The following is a 16783-nucleotide window of genomic DNA, read 5'->3' on the forward strand; positions in this document are numbered from 1 at the left end:
TTATATCTATGGTCACGGTTTCTATGGTCACGGTTGTAATGTTCAAATTCTAGCACTTTAGGCCACGTTTTTTTACCGTGACCATAGCCTTATCTATGGTCACGGTTTTCACCGTGACCATTGTCTCTATGGTCACCCCTTCCCAAAACCGTGACCATAGCCTTATCTATGGTCACAGCTTTGGCCGTGACCAAAGCCTCTATGGTCACCCCACCAAAAACCGTGGCCATAGCCTTAGCTATGGTCACGATTTTAGCCGTGACCATGGCCCCTATGGCCACCCCTCATTAAACCGTGACCATAGCCTTATCTATGGTCACGGTTTTGGCCGTGACCATAGCCTCTATGGTCACCCCTCACCAAAACTGTGACCATAGCCTTATCTATGGTCACCCCTAACCAAAACCGTGACCATAGCCTTATCTATGGTCACAGTTTTAACCGTGACCATAGCCCCTATGGTCACCCCTTCCTTAAACCGTGGCCATAGCCTTATCTATGGTCACAGTTTTTCGCCATGACCATAGCCTCTATGGTTACCCCACCTTGACCATGAACATAGCCTTATCTATGGTCACGGTTTTCACTGTGGCCATAGCTTATCTATGGTCACAGTTTTTACCGTGACCATAGCCTGTTTTATGTTATGAGATTTAATTTTTTTAAAATCATAATCACATCCCAAAATGATGATAATCACAAAATAAATCTAAAAATGAAAAATTTGATAAATCCAAATCATAAAAGTTTCATTAAAAATTAGATATTCATTACATCACTAATCAAAATAGAGTGTAATTTATCCATTACATATAATATCGGATAAAGTCTCTTATCAAAAAGTAAAGAACACATCAAAATAATACATTTAGATAACCAAACTCATTATAAGACACATCTCATCTTATACAGGGTGCCACAACAACTAGTCAACTCCTTTTGTCTTTACGAGTCCAAAAAAATTATCCTGTATACAAAATAAAACAAAAAATTCCTCGTAAAGAACATTCAAGAGTAGGTAAACAAAATAATCAATTAACAAATATTAATCCTAAATTAATATAAAATACAAAATAATTTCTATTTTAAACTTCCTGTCTTAAAATGAGACATAATCAAGCATGTTCTGGAAAATATTTACAATTTAGCAATTAAAGATTTTACATATCAATAATTATAAAATATCTTGGAAAACACAGAGCTATTTGAAAAATCAAAGAAAATAGATACAAAAACTTTTAAAATGTTTACACACTAATCACATAAATAAAGTTGATGCATGACCTCTGAAAAATAAATAAAATTAAAATTCCTAATCTATCATTAAGACAAAAAATAGTGATATCATATCATCTACATGATATTTATAAAGTGATGTGTTCAATCAAAATGATTTAGTAGTCCCCATATATATTTCTTTGGTAAAATTGGAATGAGAAATTTTCATGCAAAAATTTACTCTTAGTGCTTAAATTCATCACTGTTACAACTCATTATATTCACCCTTTTGTTTAGTGTAAAACCTTGCTATTACCAATTTCAGAAGAAACAAGAAATGCTAATCCCTAGGTTAGTTCAAAAAACCCTAAATTCACGGACAGTCCCAACAAATAACCATCCTACAAGCATACCAAACAAGTTGTTTATTGCTGCACTGAAAAATTGAAAACACAGAAATTTTCACTGAGAACTAGCCATAAGGATTCACATTTGAGAACAAGGGAATCTGCTACTTGACTAAATTTGGACATAATCTCCTTTAAAAATAGGACTTAGCCACCCTTACGGGTTCCTTCTTTCTCAACATTTCATCAGCCTCTTTCAGTAGTTGCCACAACAATATATATTCTCAAAAATATTTGATAATAGTATAGAAAATCTATTTCTTAAATTCCATATCCAAAATAATTGCCAACACAACTTGGCAGCCTGATTTCCATTTTGTTTTTAAAATATCAAATGAATTCGGAATCACGCAAACTTTATATCCATGCGACCGTCTTGGATTGAGCTTTCTATTAAACTAAAAATCATAATTTTTTGCTGACTCTAGATTCGGGAATATAAGCAAAACCATGACTGCTCTGCAGTGTTTTAAATCCAGAAGACAGCAGCAGCGTACAACATTCGAAATTTCATAGAAAATCCAAATTAAATTCAACCACCTTCAAAATTTATGTGATTAAATATAACTTATTCAAATTTCTTTCTCAATTGGTTCCAGGGTCATACCATTTTTAATGAAGGAGTTACGTAGCTTGGAAGTTAGTTAATTTTTTGCTGAAGTCTGTTTTACAAATCATTGAACATAACCTCTTCCAAGTCCCATAACTCACTTACTAAAATATGGAAAACCCTGAAATTTGAATCATATATACTAAAAATACTCAAATTTCACCTCCAATTGGTTGCATCTCAATATCATTCCAGAATTAAAAATTATGAAGCCTCAAATTTACTGACTTAGAAAACAAAGCCTGACTTTTACTGCATAATACATCTTTCTCTGTAAATCCAAATCTTTAAAACCACAACTATAACCATTCTAAATTTTTATGAAATTAAATTATTAGGACCAAAATTTCATTTAAAATTGGTTCCATTTCAAAATTCAAACTGCAGAATTTCTAATAGAGGAATCAAGTTGCTGCTGTGTTAAACGTTCTGCAGAAAAACCGGATTTGACATCCCCAATTCAAAAATTCACCATAAATCATAATCTTAATTAAAAAGTCTCAAATTTATCAGTTTAGTTTCTTATATCCCCAAGTTTAACCCAGACTTAGTCTCATGCAATTCCAATCATTACGTAAGTAGTTATAGCTTTTCAAAGTTTCTGACTTCGTTTAAAATTATGCAGAAAATCATATTTTAGAGTTTGACTTTGAAAAATCATAACTAATTCTCTAGTTGATACGAAACCTTAAAAATTGAATTTTCACAATTACACTTAACATAATTTACTTAACATTTAAATTCTTATAATTTCAGTCACTATAGAGTTACTAAATCACTTTCAAAGTTGCTGTTTTATTTCAAGAGAACCTGATTTTCAGCAAACCATTTAGTATTCAAAATCCAACCCTTCAATACCCCTCAAAACCAATTCCAAATCAACCACCAACCAAGTTCATTAACATTACAATATACCAAATAACAGCTCAACGGCAATAAATCCAACATAACCCATTAAAATTCAGAAATTCTCAACAATTAGCACTACAAGAAAAAAGGCCTATGGCCACATTTTTTTTTGCTACGCTTTAAAAGCGTGGCCAAAAGTGGTCTATGACCACGCTTTTATGAGGGTGGCGATTGTATAGAGATTTAGCCACATTTTTTTTGCTACGCTTCAAAAGCGTGGCGAAAAGGATCAATGGCCACGCTTTTATGAGGGTGGCAATTGATGCGAGATTTGGCTACGTTTTTTTTTGCCACGCTTAAAAAGCGTAGCCATAGAGAGAAACCGGCACGCTTTTAAAGCATAGCGACAGGGGTTTACTATTGTGGCGTTTTAAAAGTGTAGCCGTTTCCAAAAAGCCTTTTGCCACGCTTCAAAAGCGTGGCCAAAAGACTCCCCCAAAAAAAATTTTCAAAGAGCTCGTACCCTTCAAATTAAAATGTCTTAAAGTTATAACTTCAAATTAAAATCTTTTAACGAGCTCGCTCCTTCTTCATTCAAAGACCCTAAGCCCAAACTCCTCTTTCAAACATTAAGCACCATTTCGTTCAGAAGATAACCCTAAGCCCTCTCTTCATCGTGCCTCACCCTCACCCTAACTCCGCGACGACGACCTCCGTGAAGAACATCGCTGCGCTCGCAATGCCTCCGCCGGAAATCCCTCTTCCGGCGCCCCTAACCCTCCTTCTGTGGTGATTCTCTCATGCGGTGACTCCCTCTGCTCACTTGCCGTCGCAAACCCGCCGTCGATGCTCCCTTTGCCGCTGCTTCCTTCCGTCACTGCAAACCCCTAATGATGAGATATTTTGGAGGAAAAATAAATTTCTCCCAAAACACACAAATCTAACCGGCAAGTGCACCGGGTCGCATCAAGTAATAAAAACTCACGGGAGTGAGGTCGATCCCACAGGGATTGATGGATCAAGCAATTTTAGTGGATGATTAGTTTAGTCAAGCTAACATTGAGTGGTTGGGTGAAATTTTGAGAGCAGAATGTAAAATGCAGAGAATTTAAAGTTGCAGAAAATAAATGTGCAGAAACTTAAAGTGCAAGAAAAGTAAATTGCAGAAATTTAAATTGCAAGAAATGTAAATTGCATTAAATGTAAAGGGAATTGGGAATTGGATTTGCAGAAATTAAACAAGGAAAAGTTAAATTGCAACAAGCAAATAAGTAAAAGATGGATTTGATTGATTCGGAACCAAAACAGAAATGTAAATAAACATGAAAAGCAATAAACAGAGAATGTAAAATTGGAATTAAGATCTCAGGACCCAAGAGACTAGATAACCAAGTCTAGATCTCAATGCCTTCCTAGATCCAACAAGAACAATTGCAAGAGAAATTAAAGAAAAGTAAATTGCAGAAGCCAAGAGAAGGTGAAGTAGTAAACAGGAATGGAAATTCAATTGTGCAGAGAAAGTAAACAAGAAAATTCTCAAGGTAAGATTGAAACAGAATTTCTTCAATTCTCCACCCAAGATTCAAAACAAAGAAAATTAAAGAGAGAGCTCTCAAATTCTAGTGCTCCCTAGTGGAGCCAGCCTCCTTACAAATATGAAGATGATGCCTTATATAGGCTTTACAAAATGGAAATGAAAATGAAATTAAAAACAAATTACAATTAAATGAAATTCCTATTTTATCTATTTCTTGTGCCTTTGAGTGATGATCATTTGGGCCCTTGCTCTTGATGGAATTGGGTTGATAAAGGCCTTGGTTGATTGCTCTTGGAGTTTGAGGTAGAACCAAAGTGAACCAATTGAACCGGGTTTGAGGTTAGTCAAAGTTGGACCTAAAGTTTGAGCCAAAGTTAACTTTTCACATCAGCAAACACAATCTGCTGGTATGGACGTTGGTGCCAACGTTAGGGGTCTAACTTTGACCCTAACGTTGGCAATGCCTTGTGCACATTTATGGCGCCAACTTTGTCCTCTTGTCATGTTGCCAATTTTATGCCCAATATAGACTATCATATATGGTTGGAAAGCTCTGAATGTCATCTTTCTAACCCACTTGGAATCACTTCAATTGGACATCTACAACTCAAGTTATGATCATTTGAAGAGGGCATGGTCGCTGGCTTTGGTGTGCAGCGTTTGAGGTAACGTTAGCCCTCAAACGTTGGCGAAAACGCCAGTTCTGGAGGCTCAAATGTATTGTCCACCCCATACTATTATACATTGTTGGAAAGCCCTGGATGTCTACTTTCCAATGCCGTTGGGAGCACATTATTTGGAGCTCTACAGCTCGAGTTATACTCCTTTGAAGGTGCAGAGGTCAGTTGGCCTCACTGCAGGTTGCCACCATGTTCGTTTATGCACATTGCGGGGCAGTTTTCTCCCTCAATTTTAGTGTCCACCATGCAGTTCCATATATGCTTGGAAAGCTCTTGATTCCTACTTTCCAATGCTTCTTGAATCACCTCATTTGGAGCTCTGTAGCTCAAGTTATTCTTGTTGGAAGTATACCCCTTGTATGCCTTGTGGTGTGTGGCGCCAACGTTAGCCTCCAAGTTAGGGGGCTAACGTTGGCGCAAACGTTGGTGCCCAGGGGAGATCTTCTCAAGTTCCAACGTTAGCCTCCAAGTTAGGGGGCTAACGTTGGGGCTAACGTTGGCCCTTCTCCCTTTGTAATTCATGTGCCAACGTTAGCCTCCAAGTTAGGGGGCTAACGTTGGCACAAACGTGGGATGGCCAGGGAGGAAATTTCAAGTTCCAACGTTAGCCTCCAAGTTAGGGGGCTAACGTTGGGGCTAACTTCTTGCTTCCTGGTTCAATTTCACTTATTCCATTGTCCTCTCTTCACTCCTAGCCATTCCTCTTTGCTTCAACCTTTCTCCAAGCTTTCTTCACCTATCATTAATCAACCAAACTCATCAAAGCTATGCTCAAAATCATGAGATATTCATTCTTTCATAATATGCAACAAATATAGCACAAAACCTCATGAAATAGCATGAATTCATACATGGTTGATTAAATCAAAGGAAACATGAAAATCTACCCAATTGGCTTGCTTATGGCTCAAGAAAGTGCATAATTCAATTGAAAACAAAAGAAAAAGGCTAGTTAAAATAGGCTAAGATGACTTGTCATCACCTAACCCCTTCCGCGCCGCTCCCTTTTTCGTGCAGGCCAGGGCCCCTTCCATCGATGCTTCATTGCTGGTTTTGAGAGTTGGTAAGCCCTATTTATTAAAGTCTGTAATCAAACCAGATAACAAAAGAGAGTTGAAGTTTAATTTAAGTAGCAAGTCTCTGTAATCAAATCAGTGCATATGAGTTGGTTGTGGTTGTGTTGTGTTGAATGTGTTAGTTGAATTGATTTTTTTTTGGTTAATATTATTTTTGGGTGCTATGGAATTATCGAATAGAACAGAACTGATGTTATTAAACTCTGAATTGATTTATTAAAATCTTCTTTCTCTTTCTTTCGGTAGATTCTGTCCTTGTTTTTCTTCAAAATGTCCACTTTCTTTATTATTATCATTTTGGTTATTGTTAATTTGTGGTTGCAATTCTTTTAGGTAACCCAGCCGCCTGGTGATTCAATTTCCAGCCTTTGTTTCAGTCCCAGGGCCAATTTTGTTGTCGCTATTTCATGGGATAACCAGGTTTGAGTTTGACTTGGATATTAGGGCATATTTTTTTGTTAATGTTTTGTGTTATTTCTATTTTTTAATGTTAGTTCACAAAAGAAAAATTGTCACAATGTTATCTTTTTGGTGTTTCTTGCTTTTACGATTAACTTCTCAAACTGAAAGGGATATGATGTTTTTTATAATTAGTATTAGAAAGAAGAAATGGTGACAGAAAATACTTCTGAAACTAAACTAGCTCTTTAAATTTATGTGAAGAAAAGGCTCTTATGTTGTGTTTAATTGTTTGATAGACAAATGTTTTTTTTTTTTGGTGAATTTCTTTTGTCAATATCGTAGGTTCGATGTTGGGAGGTTGCAAGGAATGGAACTGTTATCAACAGCACACCCAAGGCTTCAACATCTCATGACCAACCAGTAATGAATTTCAGCTCATTTTATTAAAAAAAAAAGAAAAAGAAAAAATTATTATTAGTGGTATTACTGAAAATTTCTTTTGAACTGAGATGGCATTATAATTAATGTTCTCTTTTATTGTTTAAGGTTTTGTGCTCCACTTAGAAGGATGATGGAACACCGGTTTTCTCCGGAGGCTGTGACAAGTAAGTCAAGATGTGGCTGCTTTGGATCTAGTTTTCTTTCTAGTTTTGGTAGTTGATCCAAGTTTTGTTTTTAATGCGTAAAAAAGGTTTTGTTTTTGTTAAGTTTTTTTTTGTGACTCTGTTTTATCAAGTTTTAACGCTGATTAATCACTTGACCAAAAAAAAAAGCTGATTAATCCACCTAAAATGAGGCATGGCGCCAAAATTTAAGAAATGATGTATGAAAGCAGAATTCAGAAAAAGCAGTTCCTGACCAAAACAAATAAAAGAAAAGCAGTTAAAGTTGGCTGATTTTGATTGTGTTGCAGAAATATTTACCTCTTGAGGAAGGTGCCAAAGTACATAGCCATATATGTGAAGAGTAGGGTGAAATAAATCAAATCATGTGAAATTATCTTATTTGAGTGTATCTGATCCAAATTCACATGCTGCTATATATGGTAAAGAGTAAAGACAAATACATTGTAGGGGTATATACTATACTATATACACATGATTTGAACCTTTGCTTTTCTATTCCAATGGGGCCATGGGGTACGGTCCTCCAAAGTAGACCTCCCTCCCTTCTTAAACCTAATTATCATAACCACGTAATGTATGAAATATACATGTATTTGTCTGTGAGTTGATTTTATTAGATTACTTTATAGCATAAATATGACCTTGGATATGCCGTTGCTAGGATCCCAGGAACAAATATATACTATGCACTCTTGTCCTTTAACATGAGACACTTTTCACGTTATGCCGACAGTTATATCCACCTTATAGGGAATCATCTTATTTTCAACATTCTAAGCTAAATTTGGAAAAATGTTCAGTGTGTATCGTTATTTTTTTTAGTTTCTATATGTTTGGAGCGCAAATAATACATTGTGTTGTTGCTTAATGATAAATTCATAATAATAATGTGACTAATAATGTATAAATCAAATATATAACTTCAAAACATTTAGTTTAAACAAGTTAATGTACTATGAATAATGATCACTTAATCATTTTCTTCAGAGTGGTCATTTATATATATAATTATTTATATGTTTATTTAATAATTTTAAATTTTTAAAAAATAGAATTTCATAATAATTCTCTGTCGTATTAATAAAAAAATTCCCTTCCTTATATCATTTCGATTCTCTCTGTCGGCTCACTGCTACTTTATAGAGAGAGACCTCCATATCTCATTACTGTGCTTTCTCTCAATCTTTAATGTACTTTTTTTTATATTAGAACTAATATTATATATGTCTAATCTAATGAATAAGGTATATAATATGTACGTGTATCTATCACTAACACAATATTATCCCGTAATAACCTAACATATACCAATTCATATTTATATTGTCCATTATTTTAAGTGCATTATTAGATTCCCTTTTTTATTAAAAAAAATCAATTGAAATTTCATGGTGGGTGATGACTAAGATGATATTCAGAGAAACAGTTTTGCTTTCAATGTGTGATGATGAATAAAAGTTCTATCTTATCAGGGAGCTAGGAAGGGGAAATTATTTGAGAATCTAAAACAATTAGAAAAGATCATTGTCATGCATATTACAAGGACATAATCACTTTTAGGTTTAGGGTTTATTTTCTGGTGGCTAAAAAATGTTAGTGATGAAATTCTATCTTTCAACCATGTCATATGAAAAACTTTCAAGCTTGATTAGACTGTAATTTTCATTTTTGTCTCCCTTATTCAATTTTCTCTATTGCAAATTAAATAAACACTAGATTAGTTAGATCTTAGGTGTAATAATGCTTGTGTCTATGGTTTTCAGGAGAGCAGTGTTGAGCGAGATGATATTAAAGAACTTTTTAGTGAGGTAAGTTGCTGAAGCTGTACATAGTCCTTTGCCAGAAGTTTCTGTTCTACTTATTACTTAACAAAGAACCCTTTGGAGTACTTGAGTTTGTAGAATCAGTGAATAACAAAAGGAATTTTGACTTTTAGAATCATGAAGATCTATTTTTCTATTTGGTTTTACTTTTAAGGTTTAGTAGAGGGAAATGAATCACTTAATTTAGTTAGAAAAGATAGTCGTAAATGCAGTTGCATGTTTTGGCATTGATACTTCTATCTCCTTCATTTTCTCCTGATCTGTTGATTCAGCTATCAATGTTTAAGAAGAATTATGACCATCTTCCAAAAGATATATACTTTGGAAATTACAAAGATTTTGTACGTGGGAATCCAAACTACTTTTTGACTTACGAAAATGGTAAATCAGCTGCCTGTATACAAGATCATCTTCGTCCAAATGGTGCACACAGATGGGATAACTACATGAAATCCCCAAAGTATGTTCTGTTGATTCTTTATATTTATGTCTCCCCTTGATGTTTTTTCACTTATGAGTTCCATGATGTTCTCCTGAATTTTTTCTAGTGAGATCAAGTTGGAGGAGGTTGCTGTTTTGCATTACACATGCTAAATTCTCATATCTCACTTCCAGACGTGATCGCTGTGGTTGCAAACCTACCAAAGAAGATTTAAAAAGATGCTTCATGTTGGAATTTGATAGATCTGTGAGTTCATGAACTCTGTTTCCACCTTATTCTTTTACTTTCTTTTCTGTCCACTTAGCCATTTGGTTGAATATTGGGGAAAAAATGGATTTGTCTTACCCGTGCAGTATATAATTAGATTACTATAGTTTGAACTTAAGGTTGACCAATCGTCACAGATTCTAGTTGCTAAAAAATAGGGAAAAAGGGTTTGGGCATGGTGGGGACTGCTTTCCCAACTGATGAGTATTCATTATAGTGTTTATTATTTCCTCTGTAGTAAGTTCAATTACTCTCTGCTGCTACAAGGACAATAACACAGCCATGGCTGCTTCAGTTTCAACCATAGGAGCTGTCAAAGGAACTCTAGTATGATACTTTTACCTTACTTTGTTACTTTCAATTAATTCTATTCACTCAATTTATCACTTCTAGTTTTAAACTATGTATAAGATTAGGATAGTAAATGGATTGGATGCAGTGTGAATTAGTAATCAGTTATAGATACCAAATTAGAAAAATAATGATCATGCGGACTATGGATACATACATATCATTAATTTGTGAGTTATCAATATATTTAGATGCGGTTCATGATTTCTTGTATACTTAAAAAAATTGGATTAGAGTTTTGAATAGAGTAGTAACTCTTAAATAACAAGAGAATAATGTAATTTTACATTGCAGGTGAGTTTGAATGGTTCTGGAGCTGTGGCTTCATCAGTTCCCAATTCATCAGCTTTCTTCGGAAGCAACTTGAAGAAGGTTACCTCAAGAATCCACAGCAGTAGCAAGGTTTCCTCCGGAAGCTTCAAGATTGTGGCGATCGATGAGGACAAGCAGACAGATACGGACAGATGGAAAGGGTTGGTCTATGATATCTCAGATGACCAGCAAGACATCACAAGAAGGAAGGGTATTTTGTAGTTTTTAGAGGATGTAGATAATGTAATAATTATTGGAATTGTAATGCATGTATTACAAATTTATGGGTAGTTGTTATCACTTTGATTTTTTGTTAGAGCTTGTCATGTGATCAATCACTATATTTGGTGTACAAGTTTATGAAGGTTTTATATTGTTCATAGTAATTAAAATTGTTATGAAGGTTTTATATTGTTTAAATTTTACATTATTTATGAATTTTGTTAGATTTTATTATGAAGATTAAAAAAAAAATTGAACTTCAACAAATTCCATACAGCAGCCACTTTTCGCCACACTTTAAAAGGGTAGCTATTCCATACAGCAGCCACTTTTCGCCACACTTTAAAGCGTACCTATACCTTTAGCTATTGGTACGCTTTAAAAGCGTAGCCATATTTCTAGCTATTGGCACGCTTTAAAAGCGTAGCCATATCTCACGACTTTGCTACACTTTAAAAGCGTAGCCGTATCTCTAGTTATTGGCACCCTTTAAAAGCGTAGCCATATCTAGCTACTGGCACGCTTTAAAAGCGTAGCCATATCCTCTCGCATATGGCCACGTTTAAAAGCGTGGCAATAGATAAAAGCGTGGCGACAAAAAAAAAGTGGCCATAGGTCACTAAAAGCGTGGCGATAGAGCAACCGGCACGCTAACAGTTGTGACCCTTTCAAAAGCGTGCCGGTTGCTCAAAAAGCGTGGCGAAAAGCTATCGCTACGCTTTTTCCCACTTTTCGCCACGCTTTAAAAGCGTAGCAAAATCTTGGTTTTCTTGTAGTGTAGTCATCAAACAATTCCCAATCCACATAATCAATCAATATCACTAATCAACAATTCCAAATCACAATCTCAACCATTCCAATCACAATTTCAGCCACAATTCAATATTCACATAATCAATCAATTACTCACAGCTATTAAATCTATTTGCAGTTATTCAATAAACCTTGTAGGCATTCTTAAATTGAAATCGTTTAAACCCCCTACCTCAATTAGTCAAAACCGTCGAATTTAAACACAATGATGCCCTTCCTTTTTCCAGTTTACAACAGCCAATGCGGCCGGAACAGCAGCAGCAGCCTCACTTCTTCTGGGGCAGCAACAACAATGACAATCGCGCCTATCCCAATCACCTCCGTAGCGATGACATCAGTGGTTCCGGATAAAGATGATAATACTAAGCAGAGACATTAACATATGCTATTGTAATCAGAACAAAATATGGTAGAGGAATAGATTCGGGAAACAGAGCATGAGCAAGAGTGTTACAGTTTCAAGAATGGAATTGGGAACGCAGGGGAAGCTGCTGTCGGGTATATTAGTGACGCCTCCCTTCAAGCTCAATGATGATTGAACTGTGACGGCGAGCTCCCTTCAATGGCAGTGCTAACGGCGGTGCACGGCGTTGGCAGTGACGACTCTAACACGGCAACAAAGGCAGAGCTTCTTCTCGGTCAGCGGCTTGCAGCTCACAGTTTCCTCCCAACGTCTCTCTCTCATCTTTGTTCCATAGCAGCGGCCTCAACTGGCGCCAGCGGCGGACTTCACCCACGGCGATAGCGACGGCTCAAACAACAGCGACAGCACACGACGGCGTGCAACGACAACAACAAATTCCTCTCTACGCGACGTTGAATCTATGCCTCCCTCTTTCTTCAACTCGAACCTGACGACGGACTCCAAGGCAGTAGCAAGAAGCTCAACGGCGTTTGGTCTCCATAGTGACGGCGGTGAGACACCGGTGATGGCGAGCCGGACAGCAACTGGACGGTAACGTGGAGCAGCTCCCTCTCTTCCTCTCTGTGGCTGGTGTGGGTGTGTTGTACGTTAAGTGGGTGAAGGAGAAAGGGGGTGAAGGCTGCGTGTTTCAGCCTCTGAGGAAAGGGAAAAATGAGGGTTAGGTTCCCAATTTGGGAATTAGGGTTTCTGGTTTTAATTTGGGAATTGGGATTAGAAATTAAGGATTTTATAAAAGAATAAAGGATAGATATGAATATATATTTTGATAAAATTAGAGGGTAGAGAAATTTTAAAATCAAATATACTCTATTAAAAATATTTAAGAACATTATTTGTCAACATATTATTAAGTTCAACTAATTATTTTTAATTTAAATTATAAAATAAATATATTAATCACATTTTTATAAAATATAGTTTAAACTCAATACTAATTATTCAAATTAAATGATATAACTTTTTATTATTTTTCTATCACCGAAACTTTAATTTCAATTTACAAAATATCTAATTATAATAAAATTACTTAAACTTTAAGTATTTATAAAAATTCATTTAATCATTTCTCATTTAATTATCAAAACTTAATTTAATTACTTTTAATAAAATAATTTCTAAAAATAAAATATTTAATGAATATATAAATTGAAATTAACTCAAATAATATTTTTTTCGAAAACTATGGGTCTTACAAATCACATTTTATAAAATATGATTTTAAATCTAAAATATCGATTACCTAAATTAAATTATATTACATTTTATTGTTTTTCTATCACAACTTTAATTTCAATTTCTATAAAGTAACTAATTATAAATCATTTTTTAAATCATTATTAAGTTATTAAATCATTTTTTATGTTATTAAGTTTTAAATCTTTTTTAATTTAAAATTAATAGTATTCAACTTAATTTTTTATTTATAAAATTAAATTTAAAATTTTAATATTTAAAATAAATCATATAAAATTATTATTATTAGTTTTTAATTATTAAAATTTTTAAAAGATAAAATATTTAAAATTATAAAAAATACATAAAAATTTTAATTAATTTAAACTCAAATGATTAAAACTGTGTGACTATAGACCCCTTTAGGTCACCCCCAAAACCGTGACCATAGACCCTTTTAGATCACTCTTTTGAAAAATCGTGACCATAGACACTTTTTGGTCATTGTAAAAAACCGTGACTATAATCCCCTTTAGGTCACCCTCAAAACCGTGACCATAGACCTTTTTAGGTCACCCTTCCGAAAAATCGTGACCATATACCCTTTTTTGTCACTGTAAAAAACTGTGACCATAGACACCTTTAGATCATCCCCAAAACCGTGACCATAGACCCTTTTAGGCCACTCCCAAAACCGTGACCATAGACCCTTTTAGGTCACCCCCCAAAACCGTGACCATAGATCCTTTTAGGTCACCCTTTTTTGAAAAACCGTGACCATAGCCCCTTTTTGGTCACTGTAAAAAACCGTGACCATAGACCCTTTTAGGCCACCCCCCAAAACCGTGACCATAGACCCCTTTAGGCCACCCCCCAAAACTGTGACCATAGATACTTTTAGGCCACCCCCAAAACCGTGACCATAGACCCCTTAAGGTCACCCCCCAACACCGTGACCATAGACCCTTTTAGGTCACCCTTTTTTGTAAAACCGTGACCATAGCCCCTTTTTGGTCACTGTAAAAAACCGTGACCATAGACCCCTTTAGGTCACCCCCAAAACCGTGACCATAGACCCTTTTAGGCCACCCCCCAAAACCGTGACCATAGACCCCTTTAGGCCACCCTCCAAAACCGTGACCATAGACCCTTTTAGGTCACCCTTTTTTGTAAAACCGTGACCATAGACCCCTTTTGGTCACTGTAAAAAACCGTGACCATAGACCCCATTTAGGTAACCCCTCAAAACCGTGACCATAGACCCTTTTAGGCCACCCTTTTTTAAAAAACCGTGACCATAGGTACTCTATGGTCACCCTTTCCAAAAAAACCATGACTATAGCTTTTTTTTGTCACCCTAAAAAACCGTGACCATAGAGGATCTATGGTCACGGTTTTTTACCGTGACAAAAAAAAACGTGGCCATAGACCCAAAATGTTGTAGTGTAATGACCTGATTTTCGGTAAGCTCGCACGGGCCCCGCAGGGTTTCGCAGCTCGACTTACCCTACGTCGCGAGACATGCTTATGATAATTGTGCGCGCATACTTTAATAGGTGCGATCATACCAGCACTGTTGCATCGGATCCAAACAGAACTCCGAAGTTAAGCGTACTTGGGTGAGAGTTGTACTAGGATTTGTGACCTCCTGGGAAGTCCTCGGGTTGCACTTCTTTTTTTTACGTCGTTCTTACCTTCGTTCTTTAAACGACGCTATATTGAATAGTTTAGCTAAAGCGAGCCTCAATGACCTGATTTTCTGCAAGCTCGCACGGGCCCCGCAGGTGTTTGCAGCTCGACTTACCCTACGTCGCGAGACATGCTTATAATAATTGTGTGCGCATACTTTAATAGGTGTGATCATACCAGCACTAATGCACCGGATACCATTTGAACTTCGGAGTTAAGCGTGCTTGGGCGAGAGTAGTACTAGGATGGGTGACCTCCTAGGAAGTCCTCGTATTGTACTTCTTTTTCTTGTTTTTTTTTACATCGTGCTTCCCCTCATTCTTTAAACGACGCTATCTTGAATACTTTAGCTAAAGCGAGCCTTAATGACCTGATTTCCAGCAAGCTCCCATGGTACCACAGGGCTTCGCAGCTCGACTTACCCTACGTCGCGACACAAGCTTATGATAATTGCTTGCGCATACTTTAATAGGTGCGATCATACCAGCACTATTGCACCGGATCCCAACAGAACTCCGCAGTTAAACGTGCTTGGGCGAGAGTAGTACTAAAATGGGTGACCTCCTGGGAAGTCCTCGTGCTGCACATGTTTTTTTTTACGTCGTTTTTACCCTCGTTCTTTAAACGACGCTATCTTGAATAGTTTAGCTAAAGCGAGCCTTTATGACCTAATTTCCGGTAAGCTCCCACGGGTCCGTAAGGCTTCGCAGCTCGAATTACCCTATGTCGCGACACATGCTTATGATAATTTTGTGTGCATACTGTAATAGGTGCGATCATACCAGCACTAATGCACTGGATCCCATCAAAACTCCGCCGTTAAACGTGCTTGGACGAGAGTAGTACTAGGATGGGTGACCTCCTCGGAAGTCCTCGTGTTGCACCTCTTTTCTTTTTTTTTTTTACGTCGTGCTTACCCTCGTTCTTCAAACGACGCTATCTTGAATTGTTTAGCTAAAGCGAGCCTCAATGACGTGATTTTTGACAAGATCGCACGGGCTCCGCAGGGATTCGCAGCTCGACTTACCCTACGTCGCGAGACATGCTTATGATAATTATGTGCGCATACTTTAATAGGTGCGATCATACCAGCACTAATGCACCGAATCCCATCAGAATTTCGTAGTTAAGCGTGCTGGGGCGAGAGTAGTACTAGGATGGGTGACCTCTTGGGAAGTCCTCGTGTTGCATTTTCTTTTTTTTTGTACGTCGTGCTTACCCTTGTTCTTTAAACGACGCTATATTGAATAGTTTAGCTAAAGCGAGCCTCCATGACCTGATTTTCGGAAAGCTCGCACGGGCCCGGCAGGTATTCGCAGCTCAATTTACTCTACGTCGCGAGACTTGCTTATGATAATTATGTGTGCATACTTTAATAGGTGCGATCATACCAGCACTAATGCACCGGATCCCATCAGAATTCCGCAGTTAAGCCTGCTTGGGCAAGAGTAGTACTAGGATGGGTGACCTCTTGGGAAGTCCTCATGTTGCATCTTCTTTTTTTTTTGTTACGTGGTGCTTACCCTTGTTCTTTAAATGACGCTATATTGAATAGTTTAGCTAAAGCGAGCCTCCATGACCTGATTTTCGGCAAGCTCGCACGGGCCCCGCAGGGATTCGCAGCTCGATTTACCCTACGTCGCGAGACATGCTTATGATAATTATGTGTGCATACTTTAATAGGTGCGATCATACCAGCACTAATGCACCGGATCCCATCAGAATTCCGTAGTTAAGCGTGCTTGGGCGAGAGTAGTAATAGGATTGGTGACCTCTTGCGAAGTCCTCGTGTTGCATCTTCTTTTTTTTTTTTTACGTCGTGCTTACCCTTGTTCTTTAAACGACGCTATATTGAATAGTTT

General features: G+C 36.8%; 1 protein-coding gene, 1 non-coding gene and 5 pseudogenes across 2 annotated transcripts; all 7 read left to right on the forward strand.

Annotated features, from left to right (window-relative positions):
- Positions 1-10219: 10219 nt before the first annotated feature.
- On the forward strand, positions 10220-10822 carry LOC148556353 (ribulose bisphosphate carboxylase/oxygenase activase, chloroplastic-like). The gene is made up of 2 exons (XM_088489244.1): positions 10220-10264; positions 10583-10822. The coding sequence occupies exons 1-2, from the start codon at positions 10220-10222 to the stop codon at positions 10820-10822; spliced, it is 285 nt and encodes a 94-aa protein (XP_088345370.1).
- A 4262-nt stretch (positions 10823-15084) lies between these two features.
- Positions 15085-15203, forward strand: LOC148556354 (5S ribosomal RNA; annotated as a pseudogene).
- Positions 15204-15391: 188 nt separating this feature from the next.
- Positions 15392-15510, forward strand: LOC148556355 (5S ribosomal RNA; annotated as a pseudogene).
- Positions 15511-15689: 179 nt separating this feature from the next.
- Positions 15690-15808, forward strand: LOC148556356 (5S ribosomal RNA; annotated as a pseudogene).
- Positions 15809-15996: 188 nt separating this feature from the next.
- LOC148556357 (5S ribosomal RNA) lies at positions 15997-16115 on the forward strand. Its single transcript, XR_015891421.1, has one exon. It is a non-coding gene; the product is annotated as a 5S ribosomal RNA (ribosomal RNA).
- Positions 16116-16298: 183 nt separating this feature from the next.
- Positions 16299-16417, forward strand: LOC148556358 (5S ribosomal RNA; annotated as a pseudogene).
- A 185-nt stretch (positions 16418-16602) lies between these two features.
- On the forward strand, positions 16603-16721 carry LOC148556359 (5S ribosomal RNA; annotated as a pseudogene).
- Positions 16722-16783: the final 62 nt, after the last annotated feature.

This window comes from Arachis ipaensis, chromosome B6 (assembly GCF_059453495.1).
Source record: "Arachis ipaensis isolate K30076 ecotype BB chromosome B6, ASM5945349v1, whole genome shotgun sequence".
Taxonomy (NCBI): Eukaryota; Viridiplantae; Streptophyta; class Magnoliopsida; order Fabales; family Fabaceae; genus Arachis; species Arachis ipaensis.